Source organism: Lontra canadensis, unplaced genomic scaffold, assembly GCF_010015895.1.
Source record: "Lontra canadensis isolate GAN:19392208 unplaced genomic scaffold, GSC_riverotter_1.0 scaffold1, whole genome shotgun sequence".
In the NCBI taxonomy this organism is placed as follows: domain Eukaryota; kingdom Metazoa; phylum Chordata; class Mammalia; order Carnivora; family Mustelidae; genus Lontra; species Lontra canadensis.
Genome location: NW_022630995.1, coordinates 27614598 through 27642121, shown reverse-complemented (window position 1 = coordinate 27642121; position 27524 = coordinate 27614598). Strand labels below are relative to the sequence as shown.

At 40.5% G+C, this 27524-nt stretch overlaps 1 protein-coding gene across 1 annotated transcript; it reads left to right on the top strand.

Annotated features, from left to right (window-relative positions):
- Window positions 1–1653: 1653 nt before the first annotated feature.
- On the top strand, window positions 1654–25757 carry NIPAL1 (NIPA like domain containing 1). Its single transcript, XM_032852276.1, has 6 exons — window positions 1654–1755; window positions 14956–15222; window positions 19793–19849; window positions 22140–22230; window positions 23986–24146; window positions 24680–25757. Exons 1-6 carry the CDS (start codon window positions 1710–1712, stop codon window positions 25297–25299), a joined length of 1242 nt encoding a protein of 413 aa, XP_032708167.1. The 5' UTR covers window positions 1654–1709; the 3' UTR covers window positions 25300–25757.
- Window positions 25758–27524: the final 1767 nt, after the last annotated feature.

Genomic DNA, 27524 nt, shown 5'->3' with positions numbered 1-27524 from the left:
TTTTTTTTTCTGAAAGGTTAAATATTTATTTTTCTCATTATCAGAACTGAAAAACAAGAATGACAGCAAAGTGCTTCCTACCTAAAATAGACCTTAATAAGAAATGGGAATCCAATTTTTATAAGAAATCATCTGGGTGGTACATTTTTAGTGGGTTTGTTTAAAAAAAAAATCCAATTAGCAAATAGGATAAGAGCATAGACTCTGAAGCCAGACTTCATTAGTTAGCATTCCAACTCCACCACTTGCCAGCTATGTGTCCGTAAACAAGTTTCTTAATGTCTGTGTGCCTCTCTTTCCTCATCTGTAAAGTAGGGGTTAATAATATTATCGCCAATTCATTATAATTTAAAAGGCAAATATTTATACGTGCTTAAAATAACTCTCACACAGGTGCCAAATAATTAATAAATAATACTTTAGATCACATTTACAATCATCATCAATCTTTAATCAAGGCAAATTTTTCAAGTCTGATGTTCAAACAAAACGTTTAAATAGAAATCTAAATTCTAAGACTTATCGTCCAAATTTTGGCATAAATCGCCCTCCCCTCCAATTTTCACCTAGTCCCCCCATGATATTCCTTCTCCACCAAGCCATCCACACATAAAAGCGTGTGCCTCGTATTGTTGAACTGACTGTTCTTAACTCTTCGTTTATCAGCCTAAGAACAAGAAAAGCAAGATTGAGGCCGCTGTCATGAAACTCTTAGGTAATAAAGTTAATAGCACTGTTCATAGTACCTAGAGCAAAGGCAAGGTGAGCAGAGGAGAGATTTTTCATTGTTGAAGTCCCAGAACACAGAGACATGCCACTTCTGCGGCAAAGGTTTTAACAGGAATTATACCCATTTCATACCGGATAATGACCTACCACCAGGCCTTTCACCAACTAATTGGTTAAGTTACTTAACCTTGCTCTTTGCCTCTGATCCCTCACCTGTAAAAAGTGGCCATTATAAGACTAGGTTGTGAGATACAATGGGTACCCACATACGTACGGCAAAGAATATCATAAATGTTAGCTACTACTATTTTGTGGGAATCAGTCGTTTCCGTTTGAGCCTTGTCTCTGCTTTAGGATTTATGGTAATAATTGCAGGACTTAGAAAAAAAGGGCTTTGGGGGACATGAGTTTGAAGCCGAGGGACCGCGGGGAGAATCTGATAGCACCAGAAGGGCAAAATCTGTTAGAATCAGCTTAAGCCTGGTAATCAGAGCTGAAGCCCAATGGCCGGCAACTTCCTTCCAGAGCCCCTAACACCTGCAGCAGGGCCCTCGGAAAATTTCTGGACCTCGGAAGAAGGCAGAAGGGGTGCTCAGCAGAGCCTTTACTCCACTAAATTGCCGCAGAGTTGGCTCCGCGGCCTGCACGCTCCGGGGGGCGTCTTTACCCTGAGAAGTGTCCACTGCGCGGTTCCAGCCGCAGAGCCGAGAAGCGGCGGGCGCTGCCGCCAGTCCCACGAGGGACCAGGCTCTGCCGCGGAGGTCCAAACCCCAAGCCCTGGGTCCCAGCCTCCGACCCCGGGGGCGTGGCTCGTGAGGGGGTCCACCCCTCCCATTGGCTAAGGCTGCCCCGGGGGGCGGAGTGAACGCGCGCCAGTCCCGGACCCTACAGCTCCGCCCCATCGCGGGTCCTTGGGGAGGAGGAGTAGCCTGGGTGGAGGAGGAGGGAGAGCCTGCTGGGAGAAGCCCCGACTGGGGGCCATGGGGGGACAGGTGAGGCTGCCGCCTGAAGAGCCCTGCCAGAAAGGTGAGTGTCTGTCCCCAGCCGAGGGACCTGGCACCGGGGTGGTGATGAGACCGGGTGGGCGGTCCCGGGTACTTGGTTTGCTCATTCAGGCTTTCAGCCAGTCAGTAGATATTTATTGGTGCGTGCAGTATGCCAGGCTCTGGGGAAGCCGGAGCCCGACGAGATAGAGAGACGGGGCTCCCACTCTGGTGCAGGAGGCAGTCCCACGTAAATCACAGCGTGCTGGGCGTCGCGACGGGGAAAATCGGGGTGCTGGGGGGAAGATTCATGAGTCTCGTCTGAGAAAGGCGCTTCCTCTGACTCAGACTCGCTCCCGGAGTCCGCGGTGGAAGTCACCCGGTGGGCAGAGGGCGTGCCTCGGGACCGGGCGGGAGTCCGTGTTGCGCCCTGCGTGGGCTCCTCGAGGGTCAGACACTGCGCGAACTCAGGCGCGCTGGGCCTCGCGGGGAGGGCGCTGGACCCTACTGGGCGGTCCACGTCTCTCCTCTGTCTTCGAGATGAAAACTTTCCCAACCCTGCTGGCCTCGCGTCTGACTCGCCGTGCAGTCACTTCTTGGCTACTTCAGGCGAGAGCCCAACAGAAGAGGCGGGGAACTGGGCGCAGTCACTGGTAGGTTTGTCACTGTCTGCCAGGCTGTGGTTTCGGCCCCCAAGCGAATCCCGAAGAATCGCTGGGCCAGGCCGCTTGCCCTTTGCCAGGTGTTGGATCGCTGGCTGGCTTTCTAAAGTCACAGTGCGGAAGGCGCGTGTGAGCCAGGATCGAAGTAGGGACGGGAATACTGGGAGAGTGCCCCTGACGGGAAGGGTGTGTCTCAACTGAAATGACAGTTTTCAACGTGTGAAGGCGAAGGCTGATTTCTAATTTACCTGGTAAGGACAAGAAGAGGGACGAGTGAGGGGCGTGGCAAGAATGCTTTTCCAAATTCGCTAATAACTTGAGGTTTCCTCTCCTCTTGTCTCCTCCAAATTATTCTTTATTATTATTATTATTATTATTATTTCTTTTCTATGACCCTGCAATTGCACTACTGGGTATTTACCCCAAAGATACAGATGTAGTGAAAAGAAGGGCCATCTGTACCCCAGTGTTTATAGCAGCAATGGCCACGGTGGCCAAACTGTGGAAAGAACCAAGATGCCCTTCAACAGACGAATGGATAGGGAAGATGTGGTCCAAATTACTCTTTGATGCAGAGAGTTTACATTTTAAAAAGGGAGGCCTGGGGGAGTTGGAGGGAGTGTCAGTGAACTAGTTGAAACTATGCCAGCAAGAGAGAGAAGGAACACAAAGAGAAAATGCCTGAAAAACTCACAAATTACTCCAAAGATGAAGTTTTGGAAGTTGTTACTAGAGTAGCTGGATCTGAAATTATTTCCTAGATAGATTGCATGATCTTTGTCTAAATAATTCCTAAGCCAATAAGTCAGACTGTTAATAGTATATCCACCCTTATTTACCCAAGGGATCTGTAAGTAAGGAGGGTTTGTGAATTACACTTGCTTGTTTGAACTTAGATGTTTTTCCTGCTTTACTCATACATTTAGTTCCAACAAGATGTATTCAAGCTCAGTGCTTAATTCCTGTGATTAATTATAATTAATTGTGTGGGAAAGACTTGAGAGAAATCAGAATCCTTATCAACAGTGGGAAGAGATTAGGCTTTGGCATCTGTCTTCTCAACTATAACTGAACCTCCTTGAGTTTTCACCATAAACCAGGAATAATTTGTCCAGTTTATAGTTGTCAGATTACATATGAAGCACACAGCTCAGAGCTTGACATGGAGTAACAGCTCAATTTTCATTCATACATTCATTCAAATAACAAGAGTCCATGTGCCAGGCACTGACATGGGTGCTGCTATAGATGAATTTGCAGGCCAGTCTGGTCCCAGACTCTAGTAAGCCTCCCATGTAGCTTACTGTGTAGAAGGCAGATAATATGCCACAAACAAATGAATAAAAAAGGACATTACAAGAGTGGTAAGTGTCATGGATAATGTATTGAGAAAGTTGAGGATGTTTAGATTTGTGTACTCAGGGAAGGTCCCTTAGAGAAAGTTCTGTTTGAGCTGAGATCCAGATGACAAGAAGTTCGTCATGAGATCTAAGGATAGAGCATTCCAGTTGGACTTCCATAAAGGAAAAGTTAACCTCATACTTCATTTTTTACCTTAAAGCCATAGATGCTTCAAAAGACTTCCAATTCTAAATTTTCTTGTTTCTTTTTTCTAAGATTTTATTTATTTATTTGAAAGAGAGAGAGAGTGTGCACACATGAGCAGGGGGAGGGGCTAACGGAGAGGGAAGAGCAGAATCCCCACTGAGCTGGAAGGCTCCTGCAGGGCTCTAGCCCAGGACCCTGTGATCATGACCTGAGCCAAAGGCAGACGCCTAATCGAATGAGCCACCCAGGCACCCCAAATTCAAAATTTTCTAAAAAAAAAAAAAAAAAATTAACACACATGGAGGGTGTTTTTCATTTAGGTGTTTGATACTATGTCACATATTCCACAGATCTCAATTTGAGTCCAAGAGCCAGTAGAGGCTTATTAATTTGCAAATATGACACCATGAAAATACAGTGTAAGAGATATACCCAACTGCATGAAGACTCTGTCCCCAGGACTATGTGGGGTTGTGAGGGGAACAAAGGACAGAAAGACTAGGCTATAAAGAGGACAAACTATATATCCCAGTGCATCTGCTTGAGAATTCTGACCTGATTTGGCAGCAAAGAGAATAAGCTGGAGATGGAGAGGGATCCAGTGGTTTTCAAAGCTTTCTTTGACCATGTGAACCACTTTTCCAGGGAGCAGCCAGCTAGCAGAGCGGAAAATGACATCGATGGGTTTTGGGACTGATTTATCCTGGCATGATGCTGAAAGGAAGAAATTAAAGAAAGGCATTCTTTGAGAACTGACTGTATCTCTCTTGTGCTGATTAGGGTATGTCCTATATTCGTGTATATAATCTTAAATTTTCAAAACGGGTTCCCATAAAAATGTATCAGTTTATCTTCATACATCATTAAATTCTGTGTTTTATTGGGTAGTCATTTTTTCCTTTTTGCAGATTAGAAACCAAGGCCCAAAGAATTGTATAATTGAACATTGAATAATGTTTCCGAATTAGTGATCAAACCAGGCACAAAATTATTTGGGCTTTTGTTTTTCTGTAGGTGCCCATACCCATTTGCTGGCTTTCTTGGATGCAGTACTACTCATTTTAATGATTCTGAGATTTTTACTCTTAAAAACACCTATGGCTGAAACATTTCTCAGAATTCCACCAAGTGAACACAACTTTCATTATCAGGAAAAACTTCATTTTTTGTGTAATGTATAGCTGCTTTTCTTACTGCACTAAAAAAAATGTCCTCCAGATTTTTGCAGGTTGTTTTTCCATCTGTCTATAGATTTCCTAAATGCTGAAATTCAAAAATACTCAAAGCTAGTTAAAATTCTCACTAAAGGTTATTCAGAAAACAATACGCTGGAGTGCCTGGGTGGCTAAGTCAGTTAAGTGTCTGCCTTTGGCTCAGGTCAAGGTCCCAGGGTCCTGGGATCAAGCCCTGCTTTGGGCTCCCTGCACAGCCGGAAGCCTGCTTCTCTCCCTCTCACTCCCCCTGCTTGTGTTCCCTCTCTTTGTGTCTCTCTCTGTCAAATAAATAAATAAATAAATCTTTAAAAAAAAGAAAACAATATGTAAAAAATAGTTTAGTCTAATATTTAATACGTAATTGCTTTTATTTTTTAAGTTTTTATTTTAATTCCAGTTAGTTAATTTACAATGTAATACCAGTTTCAGGTATACAATATAGTGATTCAACACTTCCATATATCACCCAGTGCTCCTTAATCCCCATCCCCGATGTCAGCCATGCCATGCCCCATTCTGGTAACCATCAGTTTGTTCTCTATAGTTAAGAGTCTGTTTCTTGGGGCACCTGGGTGGCTCAGTGGATTAAGCCGCTGCCTTCGGCTCAGGTCGTGATCTGTGTCCTGGGATAGAGCCCTGCATCGGGCTCTCTGCTCAGCAGGGAGCCTGCTTCCCCTTCTCTCTCTGCCTACTTGTGACCTCTATCAAATAAATAAATAAAATCTTTAAATGGGAAAAAAAAAAAAAAGAGTCTCTTTCTTTCTTTCTTTTTTAAGATTTTTGAAATGTATTTGAGAGAGTGAGAGAGCATGAGCAGGGATGGGGAGGAGAGGGAGAAACAGACTCCCTGCCGAGTGAGAAGCCCCATACAAGGGTCTCCATCCCAGGACCCTGAGATCGTGACCTGAGCTGAAGGCACATGCTTAACCTATTGAGCCACCCAGGCGCCCCAAGAGTCTGTTTCTTGATTTATCACTCTTTCTCTTTTTTTCCTCTCTTGCTTGTTTGTTTTGTTTCCTAAATTCTACATATGAGTAAAATCATATGGTATTTGTCTTTCTGTAACTGACTGACTTTGCTTAGCATTATACTCTTCTAGAACCATCCATGTCATTGCAAATGGCAAGATTTCATTCTCTCTTACCGCTGAATAATAGCCCATTGTATATATATATGCCACATCTTCCTCATCCATTCATCAGTTGATGGGTTCTTGGGTTGCTTCCATAATTAGGCTATTGTAAATAATGCTGCTATAAATGTAGGGGTGTTTTTATATTCTGGTTTATAAGGTAGTTCTATTTTTAATATTTTGAGGAACCTCCATACTGTATTCCACAGTGGCTGCAGCAGTTTGCATTCCCACTAGCAATGCAAGAGGGTTCCCCTTTCTCCACATCCTTGCCAGCAACTTTTGTTAATTTTAGCCATTCTGACAGGTGCGTCATCTCCTTGTAGTTTTGATTGGCTTTTCCTTGATGGTAAGTGATAATGAACATCTTTTCATGTGTGGCTTCATGATCTGTATGTCTTCTTTGAAGAAATGTCTGTTCATGTCTTCTTCCTGTTTTTTAATTGGATTATTTGTTTTGGGGGTATTGATTGGAAGTCTGATAAGTTCTTACCTATTTTATCTTTAACAGTTTATTAACTTTAGTGATGTACACATTGTAAAGTGTGAAAAGAGCAGCAGTTTATGTAAGAAATCTAGTGGTCAGTAGTCCTAGAGTCCTTGGCTTCTAAACATGCTGATAGTGGTTAGATCTTGCTTAATTTTTTTTTAAGATTTATTTATTAGTTTGAGAGAAAGAGAGAGGGAGGGAGAGGGTGCACAAAGTGGGGGGAGGGGCAACGGGAGAGGGGGAGAGAGAATCCTCAAGCATATTATTCCCTGTGACTGTGAAACCTAACGCAGGGCTTGATACCAGGACCCTGAGTTCGTGGCCTGAGTCAAAAATCAAGAGTTGGTTGCTTAACTGAGTGAGCCACACAGGCACCCCTTAATTTTTTTTTTAATTGGTAATGTCTTCTCACTTTTACTTTGGTTAAGTGAGATAATGATCTTCTTACCCAGCCTTAATGGAGTTTATATGTAAATCTATTACTATGACTCGATTTCCATACTTGCTCACAATCATTTCTCATTCTTATTCTGTGCCAAATTTTCTCTAAATCATTTCTCATCCCTATTCTGCTCCCCTGTTCCTGTTTGATAGTTGTCTCACTAAAACTTACAGCTCCATGAGAGCTCAAACACTGTCTTACCCATATTTAGAACAGGGCCTGGTACTCAGGAAATGCCCAGTAAGAATTTGCAAAGTCTTGAATAAATGAATACCTAATGCAGTGCCTTGCATGATAGGTGTTCAACAACTAGTTTGTTGAGCAAACAGAAGAAATAGATATATGGATGTACAATGTTGTTATATAGTCATAACGAAGCTGTGAGAAGAGGTTGGTTTCATCAGCAACATTAAATAATGATGATATGGTGATATGATGGAAAGAGACTGAGAAGTTCCTTTGTTTTTCTTATTTTTTTTAAAGATTTTATTTATTTATTTGATAGACAGAGATCACAAGTAGGCAGAGAGGCAGGCAGAGAGAGTGGAAGGGAAGCAGGCTCCCCGCTGAGCAGAGAGCCCGATGTGGGGCTCAGTCCCAGGACCCTGGGATCATGACCTGAGCTGAAGGCAGAGGGTTTAACCCACTGAGCCACCCAGGTGCCCCCCTTTGTTTTTCTTTAAAAATTTCATTTATTCATTTATTTGAGAGAGAGAGAGAGAGAGAAAGCAAGGGCGAGAGACCATGAGAAAGGAGAGTGGCAGAGGGAGAGGGAGAAGCGGGCTCCCTGCTCAGTGGAGTCCCTGGGGCTCGTTCCCAGGACCCTGGGATCATGACCTGAGCTGAAGGTAGACTCTTAACCATCTGAACCACCCAGGAACTTCTGAGAAGACCCTTTAGAGTGCAAGGGCAGAGAAGACCTTTCTAAGGAAGAGACATTTTAAAGATTTATTTATTTATTTGGGCGGGAGGAGTGTGCATGAGAGGTGGGAGGGGCAGAGAGAGAGGGAGAGAGAGAGAATGTCAAGCGGACTCCACACTCAGCACGGAACAGATGAGGGGCTCAGTCTCATGATCCTGAGATCATGACCTGAGCCCAAATCAGCAATCAGATGCTTAACCAACTGAGCCACCCAGGCTCCCCAGAAAGTGACATTTTAAAGTGAGACTCAATGAAGAGGAGTTAGCTCTGCTTGCACCTACCAAGGCTAATTAGCAAGTAACAAAGCTTTGAGGTGACCAGGAATTTGGCCTATGAAAGAGGATGAAAGAGAAAAAGAAAGAAAGAAAGAGAGAGAGAGAAAGAAAGGAAGAAAGGAAGAAAAGAAAGAAAGAAAAGAAAAGAAAAGAAAGGAAGAAAGAAAGAAGGAAAGAAAAAAGGAAAGAAAACGAAAGAAAACCAAAAACAAAACAATTGTAGAGCATATGGTTAGAGAGATAACTGGAGGCAGGATTCTGGAGGTTCTTGTAGACTGTGGTGGAGATTTTAGATTTTTCCTAAATGAGAAAGGAGGCCATTGAACAATTTTAGCAGGAGAAATGACAAGATTGGACCTACTAATCTAAAGACTCATTTCCCCTGGTCTTACCCCCTGCTATATCTCGACCTCATCTCAGGCCGTCTCCCTTCCACCACCCCAGCCAGCCTTAAGCACATTCCTGCCACAGGGTTTTTGCATTTACACATAGCAGAGAGGTTTGTCCACTTAAAGAAAAAAAATTCCTTTTTGATACTTCCCTGCTTTCCAAGGCACTCAACATATTATGCAGTTATTAATTTACTTGTTTATTTATTTATTTTTGCCCCTCACTAGAATAGACATGAGGGCAGGAATTCTACTTTATTTACCATTGTATCCCCAGCTTCTAGAAAATGCCAGCCAGACAGTAGATACTTTTGTGGAGTCAGTGAGTGAAACAACTCACTAGTTTTATTTCAGGGAATGAGTGAGAGAGAGAGAGAGATGCAATATGATGTCAGAGGTGAACAAGCTTCAGAACATGTAAAACTTAAGGAATTCAGGATTAGGAGTTGAGGTTTTATTGTCATTGCAGTGAACTCTCATGGGGAGAGGAGAGGGAAGTTAAGCAGGGGAGTGACAGAATCTAATTCACACTGGCTAATATTTAGAGAGTACATTGCAGGGGACATAAAGAAGTTCATTCATATTTTTTTCTATGATAACAGAAATAGGCAGGTGTATCAGTCAGCTATTGCTACGTAATACACAGCCTAAAACTCAGTGGCTGAAAGCAATAATGTATTCTTGCCGCTGCCTCTGAAGGTCCGCTGATGGTTGATTGATCTAGCCTGGGTTCACCTGGGTGTCTCTGCCTCAGGCTCCATGGCCACCTGAGTTTGTCTCTTTCGTGTGGGAAGAGCTTGGATCTGCTCCCTGAGTGTGTTTCCGTTCTGGGGCTCAGGCTGAAGAGGCCACAGCTGCTTAGGGAAACTCTATTCCTCACCAATACAGAGGTGGGAGAGAGTAAACCTAAGTGCATAGGTGCATTTGAAGCCTGTCGTCATATTCCCTCTGCTGCTGTCCCACTGGCCACCAGCTCACCTGCAGCCTGACATCAGAAGAAAAATATTCTGCCCACATCAGGAGGGGTCAGGGACTAACTATTTGCTGAATAATAAGCCAAACTGACATGTAACCTAGATGGTGAGATAATGATTTCCTCAAACTGGAAATATCTGGTAGTGATTTGAAATTCAGTTTTATGTAATCATTGACTCCTTAGGAAACAGCTTTTCTATTGTATGTAATTAACTGAATAATTTAAAGTATTATTCTCTATCTATAGGCAAATTGTACTTGAAAAATTATTCAAAGCATTTCAGCTTTGTATAAACATTAATAATAACTTTTAGCTGCATTTACTTGTACTTTACGTTTTTACTTTTCTGAAATAAAAAGAATACTGGCCTGGGAATTGGGTTGCTCCTTGGCTGTAATTCTGACAATTACATGGCTTTGGCCAATCACTTAATATCTTGGCATCAGTTTCTTTGAAACGTCTTTCGATTACAAGTGCCCAGGAGCTTAAAGCAGGTGTAGCAGCAACATTTATGAGCCACTGGGATTATAAGTAAATTACTCTGGGAACAAAGATCGTGTATGGTCAAATCACAAAATTACAAAAGGCATCTTCAGAATCACTGAGTAAAATTCCCTTATTTTAGAGATGAGGAAACTGAAACCAAGAGTAAATATTGAACTTGTCCATGACTAGAGATAGAAACAGAACACAAGGTGAGGAAAGGCACAATCCATAGAAAATTTAAATTTACTTTGAAATCTTTAGTTTGTGTGTGTGTAAGTGACTTTCACACTTGTGCATGAAAGATACATATTAAGTTCAACCATACAGAACTGCTATTTTTATGGGGTCAAAATTGTCAAATATCATGAATTAGATATATTTCAACATAATTAAGAACTTTAGCAGTACTATTTGCGAGAGTAAAAACATCGTACATGACTCAAATGTCCACCGACTGTAAAACAGAAAAATTAATTGTGAGGTAAACATGCAGTGGAATTCTGTAGGACAGTGGGCAAAAACAAGTCCTACAGCCACAGGCAGGCGTCAACACTAATAAATCTCAAAAACAAGCAAGTCCCCAAAGAATACATACTGTATGATTTACATTTTATAAGATGCAGAAGCAAAACTAAACAATTTATTATTTAAAGATACAGTCATATAAGGGAAATCTTTTTTTTTTTTTTTTTTTTTTCAAAAATGTGATCTTACACAGGAAGTCAGGATAGTTGTCTCTTCGGAAAGGCAATGTTTATTCCTTAAATTAGATGGTTGATGCATTGGTGTGTATTGAATTTTTCTTTATAACCGATACATATTTTCTAAATATTAATTACACAATGTTTAGAAAAAATAATAATACCAAAGAAATAATTCATGCTCCCTGCTGGAGGGAGTATAAATTGGGACCACCACTTTGGAGGGCTATTATAGTGTCTATTAAAATAAAACATAAGGAATGTAATAGATTTCCTCTATGTTGAGCAAAGTTTAAACTCCCTGGATAATTACTTTGCTTACTAGAATCTCAAGAAGCCAACTGAGGTAGCTCTACATTCCTCTGAAATACTCCAGACTCCCTACCCACACATTCTACTTCGCCTCTCTGTCTCCTGCCTCACCACTCCACCCTCCAACCCCCTCCACGTCCTCTGCCCCCTGCCCCCACAAAACCAACCTTCACTCCCTGACTCCCTCTTTCAGTGACATCTGCTGTAGGCCCTCTCCTCAACAGGCACCCAACATAAAACAATTTAAGGTCTAAGGTCAGAAGCTAGACAGGAGTTTTATTATTTTTCCTTCCATAAAATTTACAGCATTAAAAGCTACTGCTCACAATGAGAACTCACAAAATGCAATAAAGGTTATTTGCTTTTGCTTATAACCCTCTGCTCCCACACCCCCTAAAATGCTGGAAACATTTTGCTATGCCAACAGCTTAGAAGGAATATTGTTTCACTGGAATGAGACCTGCCTACTCTGTTTTCAGAGATGAAGTTTTGGAATGGTTATGTTAATTACATAGTAAGTAAGACTAATGCAGCCTTGGAATTCACTGGAAAGTCCAGTCAGATATTTTCTCAGGAATTAGTGTAATGGAAATTCTTACTGTGAAAATCACTTTCCATTCTTAGAGTTTTAAATGAGACGAACAGTGACTGGAACAAGATTGCTAAGGGTTGGCTTGTTTGAAAATGAGCAATTCTGGGCGCCTGGGTAGCTCAGTGGGATCGAGCCCTGCATTGGGTTCTCTGCTTGGTGGGGAGCCTGCTTCCCCCTCTCTCTCTGCCTGCCTCTCTGCCTACTTGTGATCTCTCTGTCAAATAAATAAACTCTTTTAAAATGATTTTTAAAAAGAAAAAAAAAAGAAAATCTTTTAAAAAGAAAAAAAAAAAAAAGGAAAGAAAATGAGCAATTCTTAAAACAACCTGCCTGAAAATTCCTCAATGTTACCGAATATCCCTGAAGTCGCATAATTCTCCTTGGAATATTTAGAAGTTTTGACTTAGAATTTATTCTGTTTCTTTAAAGCAAAGTTGATTCATTTTCAACTTATGGAAATAGGTGAAATAATAATCACAAAAAGTTTCGATGCAATTATTTTACCTTTTCGGGGACCTGAACTTTATCATTGTTTCTTAACTTTGTTTTTTTGTTTTGTTTTTCGGTTTTATTTTGGGTTTTTTTGTGTATTTTTTTTTGTTGTTGTTTTTGTTTGTTTGCTTGTTTCTTAACTTTGTAAGTGGGAAATTCAGATAACCACATAATGTTATGCCAGGGAGGCATAGATCCAGTTACCAGAGTTTTGTTCCGAAGACATCATTTGGTCAAACTGTCCTTTGTTGTTCATAGGACTTCTTAAGATTTTTGAGATGTAAAACTAATTTTTTCATTGAATTCTAAAATTGTAGTTGATTCATTTTTCTTTGCCTTTTTTGTTTAGAATAAATCAGAATGGGAAAATACGCTTTTTTAAAGAAAAAAATGAAATTAAAAAAAAGAAAAAAAGGAAACTAATGTAACATTGTATGTTAACTGTACTTGAATTAAAATGAGATAATGGGGCACCTGGGTGGCACAGTCAGTTGAGCAGCCAACAGTTGGTTTTGGCTCAGGTCATGATATCAGGGTGGTGAGACTGAGCCCTGCATTGGTCTCCACCCTTACTTAGCACAGAGTCTGCTTGAGATTCTTTCTCCCTCTTCCTCTGCCCCTCCTGTTCTCTCTTTCTCTCTGTCAAATAAATAAATAAATCTTTAAAAAAATACAATAAATAAAAGGAAACGAACTATTGAGACTTCATCAAGATAAAAAGCTTTTGCACAGCAAAGGAAATAGTTGATAAAACCAAAAGATAACCTACAAGAATGGGAAAAGGTATTTGCAAATGTCTTATCAGATGATATACAGAGTACCCAAGGTCTATAAAGACTTTATCAAACGCAATACCCAAAAAACAAATAATCCAATCAAGAAATGGGCGGAAGACATGAATAGAAATTTCTCCAAAGGAGACATACAAATAGCCAACAGACTCATGAAAAAATGCCCCACATCATTTGGCATCAGGGAAATACAAATCAAAACCACAACGTGATACCACCGCACACCCATCAGAATGGCTAAAATTAACAAGTCAGGAAACAACAGATGTTGGTGAGGATGTGGAGAAAGGGGAACTCTCCTACACTGTTGGTGGGAATGCAAGCTGGTGCAGCCACTCTGGAAAACAGTATTGAGTTTCCTCAAAAAGTTAAAATAGAGCTACCCTATGACCCAGCAATTGCACACTGGGTATTTATCCAAAGGATATAAATATAAACCCAAATGTTTATAGCAGCAATGTCCACAATAGCTAAACTATCAGAAGACCCCAGATGTCCATCAACAGATGAATGGATAAAGAAATGGATAAAGAAATTCACAATGGAATTTCAGTGAGCCATCAAAAAAAATGGAAATCTCACCATTTGCAACAACATGGTTAGAACTAGAGGGTATTATGCTAAGTGAAATCAGTCAAACAGAGAAAGACAATTATATGATTTGACTCATACGTGGCAGTTAAGAAACAAAACAAAGGATCATAGAGGAAGGGAGGGAAAAATAAAGTCAGACAAAATCAGAGAGGGAGACAAACCATAAAGAGACTCTTAACTCTAGGGAACAAACTGAGGGTTACTGGAGGGGAAGTGGGTGGGGGGATGGGGTAACTGGGTGATGGACATTAAGGAGTGCGCTTGATGTAATGAGCACTGGGTGTTATATGCAACTGATGAATCTCTGAACTCTACCTCTGAAACTAATAATACATTTATATGTTAGTTAAATGAATTTCAATAAAGTAAAATTTTTAAAAAGGAAAAGGAAAAGAAAAGTTGAGAAAAGGGTCAGAAAATCTTGTCACGGTATCACCTTGCCGGCAGCTAGCTTTTCAAGTGGAACACAGATTTAAAAGTTCCTTATATTGTCTGCAGTGGGTTCATTTTGTGTTGCAGTGTTTAGCTTGAAAATTCTAAGACCTTTAAAATAATGGGTCTGGTTCAGTAGATGTACATGTTTGTTTGAGTCCTTTTCTAAGAAAAGCATACTGGTGTTTAATTCATTTTTATTTTTATTTTTACTAGATTTTGTTTAGGAGAAGGTAGATGAGTAGACCTGAAAAATCATTCTTTGCAGGGAAAGTGGTACACAAAACTAAAGCCACTTTTAAATAATTTTCTGAAATGCCCCATCACCCCACCAAGCGGGTTAGCTAAATTGCCTATAAGATGCGGACAGATGGATTGCTGTGCCTGTCCCCACACTCAGGCATCACCAACACTGCTTTCCAGGAGCCATGCTAATCAGGTGGAGGAGGGAGGTGGTCTAGGGGGCCATGATGAATGGTGAGTGCCTACCAGGTGCCAACAGCTACTCCTTTCTCTTGTTACTCTCCCAGGTGCTGTTTTGCTGCAACAAAGGGCCAGCAAGTATTGCTGGATTCTCCAGTTTATAAGAGGAAGTCAGACTTTAGGTGACAGCTCTCATTTGTAAATGAACAGGTGTGTTGCCCTCCCACTGGGAAAGTTCTTCCACACAGTTAAAAAAAAAAAAACACTCTCAGGACCGTCCACTTGGTTTCTCTTCCTTGGAGAAAAGCAGTAAATATTAATGTATCTCCCTTTTGTCTTTGTTGACATTTCCTTCTGTCCTTTCTTACAGGCTATGTGCTGTCTCTGCTCTGCCCAAACTCCTCCCAGGCCTGGTGTGAGATCACAAACGTGTCGCAGCCTCTGGCTTTTCCTGTCCTCTACAGGGACCTGAATGCCAGCATAAGCACCTTGAGCAGTTCTGCAAAAGTTGAAAACAAATACAGTCTGTATGTGGGCCTGGTGCTGGCGGTCAGTTCCAGTATTTTTATCGGCTCCAGCTTCATACTGAAAAAGAAGGGCCTCTTGCAACTGGCCAAGAAGGGCGTTACCAGAGCTGGTGAGAATCGGAGGCAACTAGCCCGTTCAAGTTTCTGCAGCAGCTGCGGAAATAATCCTGTTCTAAGACCATAGTGCTACAGTAGTGGTATTTTACTGTCTCTGTCTTAGCCCCTGTCTCTGTTCTTAGCAAATCTCCCCCTGCAGTTTCCAGGGTTGAACCAGGTGTGTCCCCTTGCGGGTGAAACTGAAGGTCTGTTTCCCAGAGGTTGAGTCCTTCTATCAGAGCTTTTGTGTGCAATTTCAGTGTTCAAGTTCAGATGTAGGTGTGTAACTTAAGACATGTCAGTGGCTTTTCTTTGCACTCAGAATAAAACCCAATACCCTTCCCCAGACTCTGACCTCCTGCGTAAAATGGTCCTTGCTACCTCTCTACCTGTATCTTCTGCCACTCTCCCTGTCACCTACTTTTGTCTGCTTCCTGGAATAGACCAAGTTCTTTGTCCCTTCAACGCCTTTTCCCTTCACCTGGAACACTCTTCTCCCTGGCCTTCCTTCTGGCTGACGCATCCTTCAGACTTCAGCTTAAGGATCATCACCTTGGCTGGTCTTCCTCTCTGGGGAGGTGTCCCCCACCCCCACCTCCATTACTGTCTATCATGGCACGAAGGGTGTCCTTCATTGTACCTGAAACAATCTGTCATTGTAGGTTTATTGCTTATTTACTCATTTATTGACAGCAGACCCACAAGAGTAGGAACATTCCCTAGGATAGTGTTTGGGACCCAATAAATATTTATTAAATCAATAAATGCATAGCCATAGAATTAAGTTGCTATTTATAGTGAGTAACAGCTTAACTACCCTTCATTAACCATAAATTTCCATTCATTTTTTCTCTTTTTTACCATTTTATTGATATGTAGTGGAGATACAAACACTTCACATATTTAGTATATACAATTTGATGAGTTTGGACATATGAATATACCTGTGATAACACCACCATAACCCAGACAATAAACATATATATTACCTCCCAAAGTTTCTTTATGTCCCTTTTTCTTCTTTTGTTCTTTTTTGGGGTTTTTTTTTTGGCCAGCAGAATATGTAACACAAGGTCTACCCTTCTGGTTTTTTTGTTGTTGTTGTTGTTGCTGTTGTTTTGCTCTTTCAGACATTTCTTTTTATTTACAGCTTGTGTTCAAGGCAAATCAATTCTATAATATGAGAAGTTACTATGAGTCAAAGCATAAATACACAAACACAATATACAATCCAAAATAGATGAATAGCATTCAGGTGTGAAACAAAACAGAATGTTCATTCACACACTGCAACTTGACATCTGTTGGATATGGTTGTTTCAGTGCAGGTTCCTAAAGATGGGGGGAAAAATGACTTTGGTTATCAAGGCTACTATGGCCATATTAGATATTGGAACATCTAAGCATCCATGCAAACAAGTCCTTACAGTGTTCATTTTTAAAAAGCTTTGTGTGCATTGAGACAGAAGACATCCAAGATTAATTAAGAGATGATTTTTTTTAAGATTTTTTATGTATTTATTTGACAGACAGAGATCACAAGTAGGCAGAGAGGCAGGCAGAGAGAGAGGAGGGGAAGCAGGCTCCCCGCTGAGCAGAGAGCCCGATGTGGGGCTCGATCCCAGGACCCTGAGATCATGACCTGAGCCGAAGGCAGAGGCTTTAACCCACTGAGCCACCCAGGCGCCCCAATTAAGAGATGATTTCTTAAAATGTAGCTTAAGAAGTATGGGCACAGGGGCAGCCGGGGGCTCAGCTGGTTAAGCTTTCTGCTCAGGTGATGATCTCGGAGTCCTGGGATGTAGCCCCTCTTTGGGGCGCCCTGCTCTTCGGGAAGCCTGCTTCTCCCTCTGCCTCTCCCCCTGCTTGTGCTCTCTCTCTCTCTCTTTCTCTGTCAAAAAAATAAGATCTTTAAAAAAGTAATAAAATAAAATAAATAAAAGTGGCATTTCAATCCTCTGGGGAAAGGATGGATTATTCAGTCAAAAGTGTTAAGACAATTGGCAAAAATTAGAAAAAAATGTAAGAGTTCTACCTCATACCATTCAGGAATTTAAAATGAAATGATTTTTCTCAAGAAACCTAAAAGGTCTTTCTAAGAATGTAGATAAAGGAAGAATCTATTCTGTATAAAGGAAGAGACTATCTGGATTGATTTTAAAAAAAGAAAAAGAAAAAAGATAGAAAAATGAAAGAAAAAGAAAGAAAGAAAGAAAGAAAGGAAAGAAAGAAAGAAGAAAAGAAAAGAAAGAATCCTACACAGCAACACCTTAACTAAAACTAAAAACCAAATGACATAGGGGGCCAGAGGTGGAAGGAGTATTTCCAAAATATATGACAGACAAAGGATATTAAGATCCACAATATATAAAGAATGACCATAGTTGATAAGAAAAAGATTAGTAGCTTAAGATAAAATAGGCAGATACATAAACAAGAAACTCACAAAATAAGAAATCCATGTGTCCAATAAACATATATAAGTAAATGTTATATCACTAGTACCAAAAGAGATACCATCATATAACAAGGAGTGCCTGGGTTGTTGTCTACTATCTAATCTTTCTCTCTCTCTCTCTCTCTCTCTCTCTTTTTTTTTTTTTTTTTTTTGGTGGGTGGCGGAGGGAAGGGCAGGAACAGAGGGGTGTAGAGAGAGAGAATCTGAAGTAAGTGTCACGCCCAGCACAGAGCTGATCATGACTCCAAGATCATGACCCTAGTGGAAATCAAGAGTCAGATGCTTGGATGCTTAACCAGCCGAGCCACACAGGTGCCCCTGTTGCCTACCATCTTAACAAGGTTTTGTATTTTCTTTAAAAGGCCCTACGTTGGTAAGGGACTTAGGAAAATAAATAGCCCTCGCAAACATTGCTGGAGGCAGTATCAATGGGTACAAACTTTCCTGACAGCAATTCCGTAAAGCTTAAAAATGTCAATGGCTTAAAACCTAATAATTCCACTTCTGGAAATTTATCTTAAGTGAACAAGGATGCCACCTATAGTTACATACCAGGACATTCATTTAAGGGTTTTATATAATGAAAATAAAAGTAGAAACTCAGTATGTGTGTGTGTATAGCTGCACGCAGGTTAAGTAAATAATGATATGCCAGATTTTGAAATAATATTCAACCACTAATTAAGGACATGAGGAAGTATTTATGATATACTAAATTTTAAAAGACATTATGAAATTATTTTGTAATATTCCAATTTAATCATGTGCATTGTAAGAAGAAAATCCTAAATAAACTACTTGGCAAGGTAATCTTCAGAGCTAATACACTCTGTTTCATTTAATTATAACAAAATCAGAGAGGTCCAATACATAGGATTAAGTATATTAAAATTGGTGAGAAAATTCTACTTTCTATAGCAAACGTAACTGTGACTTTAGGTCACAGATTACAGTAAAGAAAAGAAGACCGTTAGAATACCTCAGGAAAGCTTTTTACCCTTTCCAGTAGACTAGAAACTCAATTTTCTGATGCCAGGGTAGAGAGTAAGGAGAGTCTAGCTGGCTAATGTTTGTTACCCTCTGACTATCTAAAATCTCAAAAGCTCTTCTGTCAACCACCTTCTTCCCTTTAAGGTCCGCATTAGGTACTGAGAGAATTTACAGCTTATGGTTTTCTGTCTTCAGTTTTAACTGTAGCTGAAACAAAGAATTTAGGGTTTAGAATATTCTGTGTCCACACCTCTGGCGGGCATCCATACAGTAAACCTAAGGATTTAACAAAATTTTCTTGCAAATGAAAAAGCTACAGAAATCAAAAGTGACGTAATTGAAAGCTGTCCAGAATCTTTAAAAAATGACCGAGTTGGGGCGCCTGGGGGGGCTCAGTGGGCTAAAGGCTCTGCCTTCAGCTCAGGTCATGATCCCGGGGTCCTGGGATCAAGCCCTACATCGGGCTCTCTGCTCAGCGGGGAGCCTGCTTCTCTCTTTCTCTCTCTCTCTCTCTCTCTCTGCCTGCCTCTCTGCCTACTTGTGATCTCTGTCTGCCAAATAAATAAATAAAATCTTAAAAAAAAAAAAAAGACCAAGTAAATAAGCTGAAGACTAGCTATCCTGAGTTGGCCTTAAGGTGGGGTCTCAATGGTGTGTCTCTCGATGGGTGGGGACTCCCAAATGTGGGGCAGCAATAGGGTGGAAGCCACTGGTGTGGGAGATGAAAAAAATTCACCTGAGGCAGAACAAAGGAGACAGAAGTTGATTGAATACACCTCAAGAAAGGGAGTGGTGGGCAGAACCGCAGAGGAGAGGCTGTCTGAGACGAGGTAGTGAGTGGGGGCTGTTTTTATAGGGGGAAGATTAGGAGATATGGGAATGTATGGAATTCTCCCTTTTTTGGTTAACTGTGCTTAGTCGTAAGTAGCCCAGTAGTCAGGTAGGGCCCGTGGGTATCTTGAGGTGGGTCTCCCAAGGGGCCTTTTCTGCATTCCATTGCTCAAGGCTGTTTGCCTGGGCTTGACCCTTGAGTCTTGCCTTTTCCAACCATATCCCATTACCTCTCCTCATAGTCAGCTCTTGAAACCTTCTTTCTCCAGTTAAGAACTTAACTTTAATTTTTATTATGCTCCTAGGGCAAGGTGGACATTCTTACCTCAAGGAATGGCTCTGGTGGGCAGGATTACTGTCAAGTAAGTCCTTTACTGCTCAAAAGAGTGTTTGCTTGTAAAATGGTCAATAAATTACACGGAATTGTTCAACATTGATTACTTTATCTTCCTGGTAAGGATGGCATTCAAGTCTAGAAATTTTTGTGTGAGTATCATATATTGTCTTATATATAAAATAAGTCCTATGTTTTTAGAATTAATTATTCCTCTTCTCTCCCTCCACCTCCATGTTCTCAATACTATCCTGGAATGTGAGGGCAGGGAAGTTAACATTTGAAATATTATATTTTAATCACAAACTTCTCCTTAGGTTATATTTTATTCTCTGGATTAACTGAGGAAAATGCCTTCTTCCCATATTTCCCGGCTCCTAATTGGAACCTGTGACTGTCCTAGCTGCATGTTTTCTGAGGAATGGGTTTATTTTACTGGTCAGGACCAAAATGTGGGTAAATTAAGTCCCCTCTGGCTGCTTAGCACTGAACAAGTGGAGAGAAGATGAAGCTTGTGGGCACTGCCCTTCTCCCAGACTTGCCCTGAGGACACCAAGACTGTTGGATGGAAAGCACTTTATAGATGATCATGTGATGTGCAGAGAAGGCAGTATTATCTCTCATGGGCACTTCTACAGATTTCTATCTCCTCCCCTAAATCCTCCAAAGATTCTTAAATCAAATCCCAACCTAAAACTACCAAAGGTGGGACCTCATAAACTGTCATTTCCCACCGCCTGCCAACCACCTCCCTCTGCAGCAAGAAGCCTGCAGACTTCCATTTATTTTCCCATACCACGTGACACATGTCAGACTTGTGTGATCCTCTTCTGCCAAAGAATTGGGAAAGAACTTTCTCTAATATTAGAACTTTCTCTAATATTAGAACTTTCTCTAATATTAGAATCTCCAAAGATGATAAATAAGAATTATTTAAATTTAAACGTGTATAGATAGCTCTTTTTTAGTTGTTAAGGTGTTTTCTGATTCCTTACTTCATTGGAATAAAAATTGACAGGGACTGAACTGAGAAGATTCCAGATAGATATTTTGGATGATTTTTTTCTCCTTTTCTCTCTCTCCTTTTTGTGTCTCCCACCCTCTACCTGCACAATAGGATGAAGATATAAGGAGAAGGTTATGTGGCTACATTTACAGTTTTATTCTCATCAGGTACAAAGTTCATGCTAGTATTGAAGAGAAAAAAGCAGAAGTCTACAACATTAGAGATTTTTATCTAGTGACAAACATACAGCGCTTCAATCATGGAATTAACATTTTCCTGGAAAGCTGTCTATAGAGATTAAAAATATAAATATTATCAAGTATTCAAGAGAGCTTCATATTTGAAGAAAACTGCCATGGCTCTTCTTAGAAGAGCAGTTTCCCAGTTGCTCTATTCTGGAAGTTTCTATCTGTGTTACAATATTTCCCTAAATCTGAGTACTCCTGAAGATTTGGCTGGGGGAGAAGGGAAGTCTGGGAGCATAGCAACCAGAGGGGAAAAGGAAAAGTATTCTGGTGTCTTTTATCTGTTCCAGAAGCTCTCTCTATAACGTAAGTGTTTTCTTGGCATAGTTTGCCCTCATGAAATACTACATTCTGTGGCCAACTGTTCAGTTGTAACCCATAAGAATAATTTGGCCCCCAGACAAGAACCTGTCCTTAGAGGGAGTTTCCCTGACTCAAGAGGTCATCTCACAGAAGTGTAGAGTTCCTCAGATAAGAGAAAGATGGCAGGAGCCCATCCTTGTGATTTTAAAGCCCTTTGGATCTCCTCGAGCTTCTAATATACTGTCAAGGTGATTTTGGGCCATCTACAATTCAGAGATGCCTAGCTCCTTGGGCCTGGGATAGGCATTTCTGGCTATCTCCTGCTAGCTCAGTAGACCTTCACAGAGCATTCTAATTTGCCACAGGGTTTTTTGTTAATGTGCTTAACAGGAAGTATGCTTGAGCACCTAGAATAATTCTTTGCTTAGGCCAAAACTACCTCTAATTAGATTTTATCAAAGTGACCAACTGTGTTTTTGTTAGTGACATAACTAAAATCTCTACTGGAAGTCATTTAAAGTGTGTAATCATCTGACCCCAGTTTTTGCACTGAGTTAATATCCCCAGGTAATTACAGTGTATCTGCATCCCTTAAGACCAATCCTTCCCCACCCTCCATAGGAAAACGTCAAATTGTTCCTTTTAGCTAGATCTGTCAGTATCTCTGGGATGGAAGTCTACCTACCACTTTGCATGCATTATTGCTTTTTCTCTTCTGGTGAGTAAGTCCGTCTCTCACATCACCCCTGTGGCTTGCTTTCCAGTGGGAGCCGGCGAAGCGGCGAATTTTGCAGCCTACGCTTTTGCACCTGCCACCTTGGTCACCCCGCTGGGTGCTCTGAGTGTTCTAATAAGGTATGTGAGAAATGAACTTGGCTTCTTTTTTTTTTTTTTTAAGATTTTATTGATTTATTTGTCAGAGAGAGAGAACACAAGTAGGGGGAGTGGCAGGCAGAGGGAGAAGGAGAAGCAGACTCCCTGCTGAACAGGGAGCCTGATGCAAGACTCGATCCCAGGACCCCAGGATCATGACCTGAGCCAAAGGCAGATACTTAGCCAACTGAGCCACCCAGGTGTCCCTGAGCTTGGCTTCTGTAGAGATGTCAGTACCATGATGAATATAAACCACAAGAATACATCGTTAAACATATCTTAAATATTTAAATATTTAAGATATGTTTAACGATGTATTCTTGTGGTTTAACTCATGTGAGAAGACACAGGAAAGAGCATGGGCATGGGAATAAATTGTGGTGTTATTTAGAAAACCTATGAGGGTGGGCCTGGTTTTCTGCTAACATAAAGTAATCCTGTGTTATATTTGTGTTTATTCGAAGAAGACTTGTAGATTTTTTTTTCTCTCTCTCTCACCTAAACACATTGCCACAGCCCGTTCAGTCCTTTGTGTTGTCATAGTGGTTAATGACCACGGTGGTCATTGGTCATGGTGGAGGACTTTTAAAAGCATAGTGTTTGGGTTAAAGGTCAACTCTCATTTAAAGTCTTCCCTTGTTTGCCAGACAGTTATGTTAGGAGACCTTTTAGTTTCTTTCGGTAATGGAAACGGGAATAATTTTCATGTTCATAGAACGGAGATCTCATTTTTCTGAGCGGTCATTACTATGATCCCAAATGATCGTGTTCAGTGGACGCAGGAAATTTTATAGCTAAGCAACTATATTATTTATTGTATTTTTCTGTTCCTTTTATCTCCATTCAGTATCCACCTCGGGTGGAAAACCTGTGACTAGGCCAACCCACTTCTTTTCACATTCTTTGTAGGACTGTTGTGAGAAGTAAATGAGTCAGGACACATAGAACTCTAGAACACTGTCTACGCATGGGACCGTAACTCTTAGTAGTAGCAGTGTTTAGGCTGAGGCTGCCGTCCTCACCGACTCTAAGAAGGTGCCAGGTGCTGGACCACAGTCTCAGGTACATCTTGGTAGAGTTCATACTGGTACTCCCTTGTGGGAGTGCCAGGGCATCAAGGGAAGGAGACCGGAGTGCAGAAGCTATTTCGTGGAGCAGCAGGATGGCATAGTCTGTTGGCATGGTGGTGCCAACAGAACTTCCTGAGGCCATGGCAACCAAAGTAGTGGGGACTATTGAGTAAGTGAAAGTATCAGGGCGGTAGCGGCTGGTAAGGAAATACTTCAGTATTTTGACAACCCATATGGTTATACTTGTGTGTCCTAGCCACATATCAGCCCTGAGCAGGTGATTCTTTAGACATGGATCTTTCTTGAAGCTTCCACAAGCGCACATAATCTCAATGAATCTTGCCAGTAAGATGTAAAAGATCTTCCATTTTATTTGACTTTGCGGGAGAAGATGGGGAAACAAAATTAATTGGGTGGGACTTACCTCTCTTGGGAAGATGACACAGTTCAGAATGTCTGTTAAAACCCTTTTGATATAAAAGCAAGCAGATTTGATTGACCATTTCTGAGTCTTAAAACTAATCAGGTGTTTCAGCGTCCTGTAGCGTATTCAGCTCAGTTGATTGGCAACTGGGATAGAGGGGCGGGTACCACAGTGGGACTTGTGAGCTGCCCCGGAATCTAATGTTAACCGAATGAGAGTGACTTTTTTTTCTTCTCCCAACAGTGCAATATTGTCTTCCTACTTTTTAAATGAGCACTTGAACATCCATGGGAAAATAGGCTGCATATTAAGTATATTGGGGTCAACCGTGATGGTTATCCATGCCCCACAAGAAGAGGAAGTCACTTCTTTGCATGAAATGGAAATGAAATTGAGAGACCCAGGTCTGTGATTCAACCAAAAGAAACACTCAGATTCTGTTCCACTTTCTCTCCTCATCAAATGAATTTGTAATAATGCTGTAAAAGGCTCCCTTCAAGCTTCCTTGTGGGTTGGGCGATACAGTGAGATTTGACTATACGTATTACAAGTCTTTGGTAAAGGTGACATAATGTAATGGTCCATCCAGGCTTGCTTTCTACAAAGTGAAAGGAGATGGGAATAGGAGGGGCAAAAGGCATATACCCCAACCCCAACTTTGGCCACTTTCTCCCTCTGAAAATAAAAAAGTCTATCAGACGATACCTGCCATACCTCATAGTGTTATCTGTGCAATTCAAATGATATGTTTGTGAAGGTCCATTGTAAAATGTCCAGAGCCATGCAGTAAAATGTTGTTTTGTTTCTGTTATTTTAAGTTAATCTCACTTCTCTTTTGGAAACACCTACCCTCCTAAACTCATGGCTAACATGATTTTGCAAAAGATAGAATCCTACTAGCATTTTCTGAAGTCTAATTCTTTTCTCTTCCAAACAGGATTTATTTCCTTTGCTGTGATCATAACTGTGATCTCATTGGTGCTGATTTTGATCGTGGCTCCCAAGAAGGGACAGACCAATATATTGATCTACATTTCAATATGTTCATTGATTGGAGCGTTTTCAGTGTCTTCTGTCAAGGGTCTGGGAATCGCCATCAAGGAACTGTTGGAATGGAAGCCAGTTTACAAGCATCCTCTGGTCTTCGTTTTGCTGGCTGTACTTGTGCTCTCGGTGATGACACAGATTAACTATCTCAACAAGGCCCTGGACACCTTTAATACATCTCTTGTGACTCCCATCTATTATGTATTCTTCACGTCCATGGTAGTAACTTGCTCCGCCATCTTATTCCAAGAATGGTACGGCATGAAAGCTAGAGATATCATTGGGACGCTGAGTGGGTTCTTTACCATTATCAATGGCATCTTCCTTCTAAACGCTTTTAAGCACACTAACATTACCTGGAGTGACCTGACATCCACTACTCAGAAAGAAGTCCTCTCTCTGAATGGTAGTGAAGACAAGTATGTCCTACTAGAGAACACAGAATGTTCAACCCCAGGATTCAATGATGACATTACCTTGTTTAGCAGGACTGATGATCAAAGTCTCTAGCAACCCTGAACTTTAACCAATATAAGACACCTGAAGGGGATAGGAAATGCCTGATTTTTTTGAAGAACTATTAGGAAAGCTGGCATTTTTAAAGTTCTAACTAATAATCTAGATGTGAGACCAAAAAAAAAAAAAAAAGGAGGCCTTCCTTTTTGGCCACCAAATTTGAAAGTCAAGATTTGGATCCTCCCCCCAGAAGACTTCTACTGTTTTTCATTTCTACAAACTTGAAATATTCTCTAAGCACAAAAGAATTTAGGGTTACATGAGTTTCCAAGTAATCTCTTCTGGTCACAATATATTTGTCTCTGCCAAGTGGCTCTTCATTTCTTTGGCTGCTATTCTTAGTAATTCATAGATAAACTTAACTATGTGCTGATTAGCAAAGTATCAATCATCATTCTCTGATGACTCATAGTTTCAAATTATTAAACCTGAGAAGTGAGATTACTGATGCCACCCCCAACTTCTATAACTTCCTTCTTTCTAAACTAGATGCTAAAGAGTGGAGTGTTAAAGAAAAAATAGGCCTGCTTTGGAAATTTGCTCCCTGGTGGGCTAGAATGCAGAAGACACACAGCCCATGAAGGGCTTATCAATTGTAATTTATTGCCATATTAGAAAAATTTATTACCAATTCAACAGGGGAGAATGGAGAAGGGAGAGAAATACCTAAATGAAACATGGTGCTTTTTCTTTTTCATAAAAACAAGTGCAAATGATTAGAGTCAAGGCTTCTTTTAACTCAAAACTGAACAATATAAGACAAAATTGAATTTCTGGAGAATTCCAAGTGATTTCAGCTTTGGAGTTCCTTATATTCACTTTGTCCCTTTTTCTGTTATCCCAAAGATCATTTTTCTTGTTGACAGAGAGACTTTTATAAAAGTAACTGATATATTACTTTAGGATTATATGGTACACCTCAATTTTTCTCAAATATCTAATCTGCAAAGGGTAAGTTTTCCACAGACTGGAAACAATTAGAAAAATCTTTTCGAAAACTTGAATGAGCTATCATAATTGTTCTCTCAAATTTGACACTTTCACCCTTATTAAGGAAATTATAGTCACTAACCTTTTTAAAAACATACATATCCTACCACTTTAAGTGGTAGATTTTTCTTTTTCTGTTGAATTTCATCCTGACCATATTTTCCGTACATTTTATTGAAAAGTGTTTTGGGAGAATAAGAAGGGGAGTGAAATTCCCAGAAAAAAAAATATTGAGACCTTGGGGACTAGTACAGGAAAATACCTTTTGGATATTAAGACTTCTATGCAATTTTCCTATCTCCAAGTATACAGTAGGAATAACATTTTTGGTGAGCTTTCATGTCTATGGACAAATGCCACTCACTGATTTCAAGAGAAAATTACCTACTTGCAGACTAAACTTATTTCTGTCAAAGCAAAAATCCTAACCAAAAGGTTACATGATTAACACAAAGACAAAAACAAAAACAAAAAACAAAAACCTTCAGGTTGATTCAGTTTTTCTGTTCCAACATTAGAAGTTATTTTATTTGTTTGTTTGTAATCCAGCTCAAGTCCGTCCTGGGCAATAATAGTAAATTCTCTTATTGAGAATTTTATTCCACTGATTTTAGCATTTCCCAGTTCAGTTGAGCTCTCATTGATATTCCCAGGGATGTCCTGAGGTGACATTGAAGTTGGAAAGGACTGTCATTGTCTCTTCAGCGTAGGTCAATGTTGAGTGCACCTCAGTGGGTTCTTATTTTTGAAAATTAATAATCCATGGGAGATACATGGGTTGATACCTCAGGTCAAGTACATGTTTACTCTGTTGGTTGCTGTTTCACTTTCATTGTATATCAGATACATAAGCTATGAGCACAAGTTTGTAGGAGAAGTATTTTCTGAAAAAGTAGCGTTAAAAATGGTAGAAATTCTTTTAAAGTTTTTTTTTCCTATTGAAAAACTCTACTGGTTTCTCCAGGACATGTTCTTAGTGAGGAAATTAAGAGCATCCAGCCTGAGGTTGTGCTGGTTCTCCACTCTAGTGAAAGTCAACATCACCTGTTATAAAGCTTCGCCCTTGGTGTATTGCACCCAGGCTAAAGGCTCATGGAACACAAGTGTTTGTGTATATCCTGGATTGGAGAATGAACTGGTGTTGACATACATGCCCAGGAGAAAGGCTGAGAAAGATTTAACAAGTTGAAACATGTTGGAGAAAAAATGAAATATTTTTAAAACTAAAA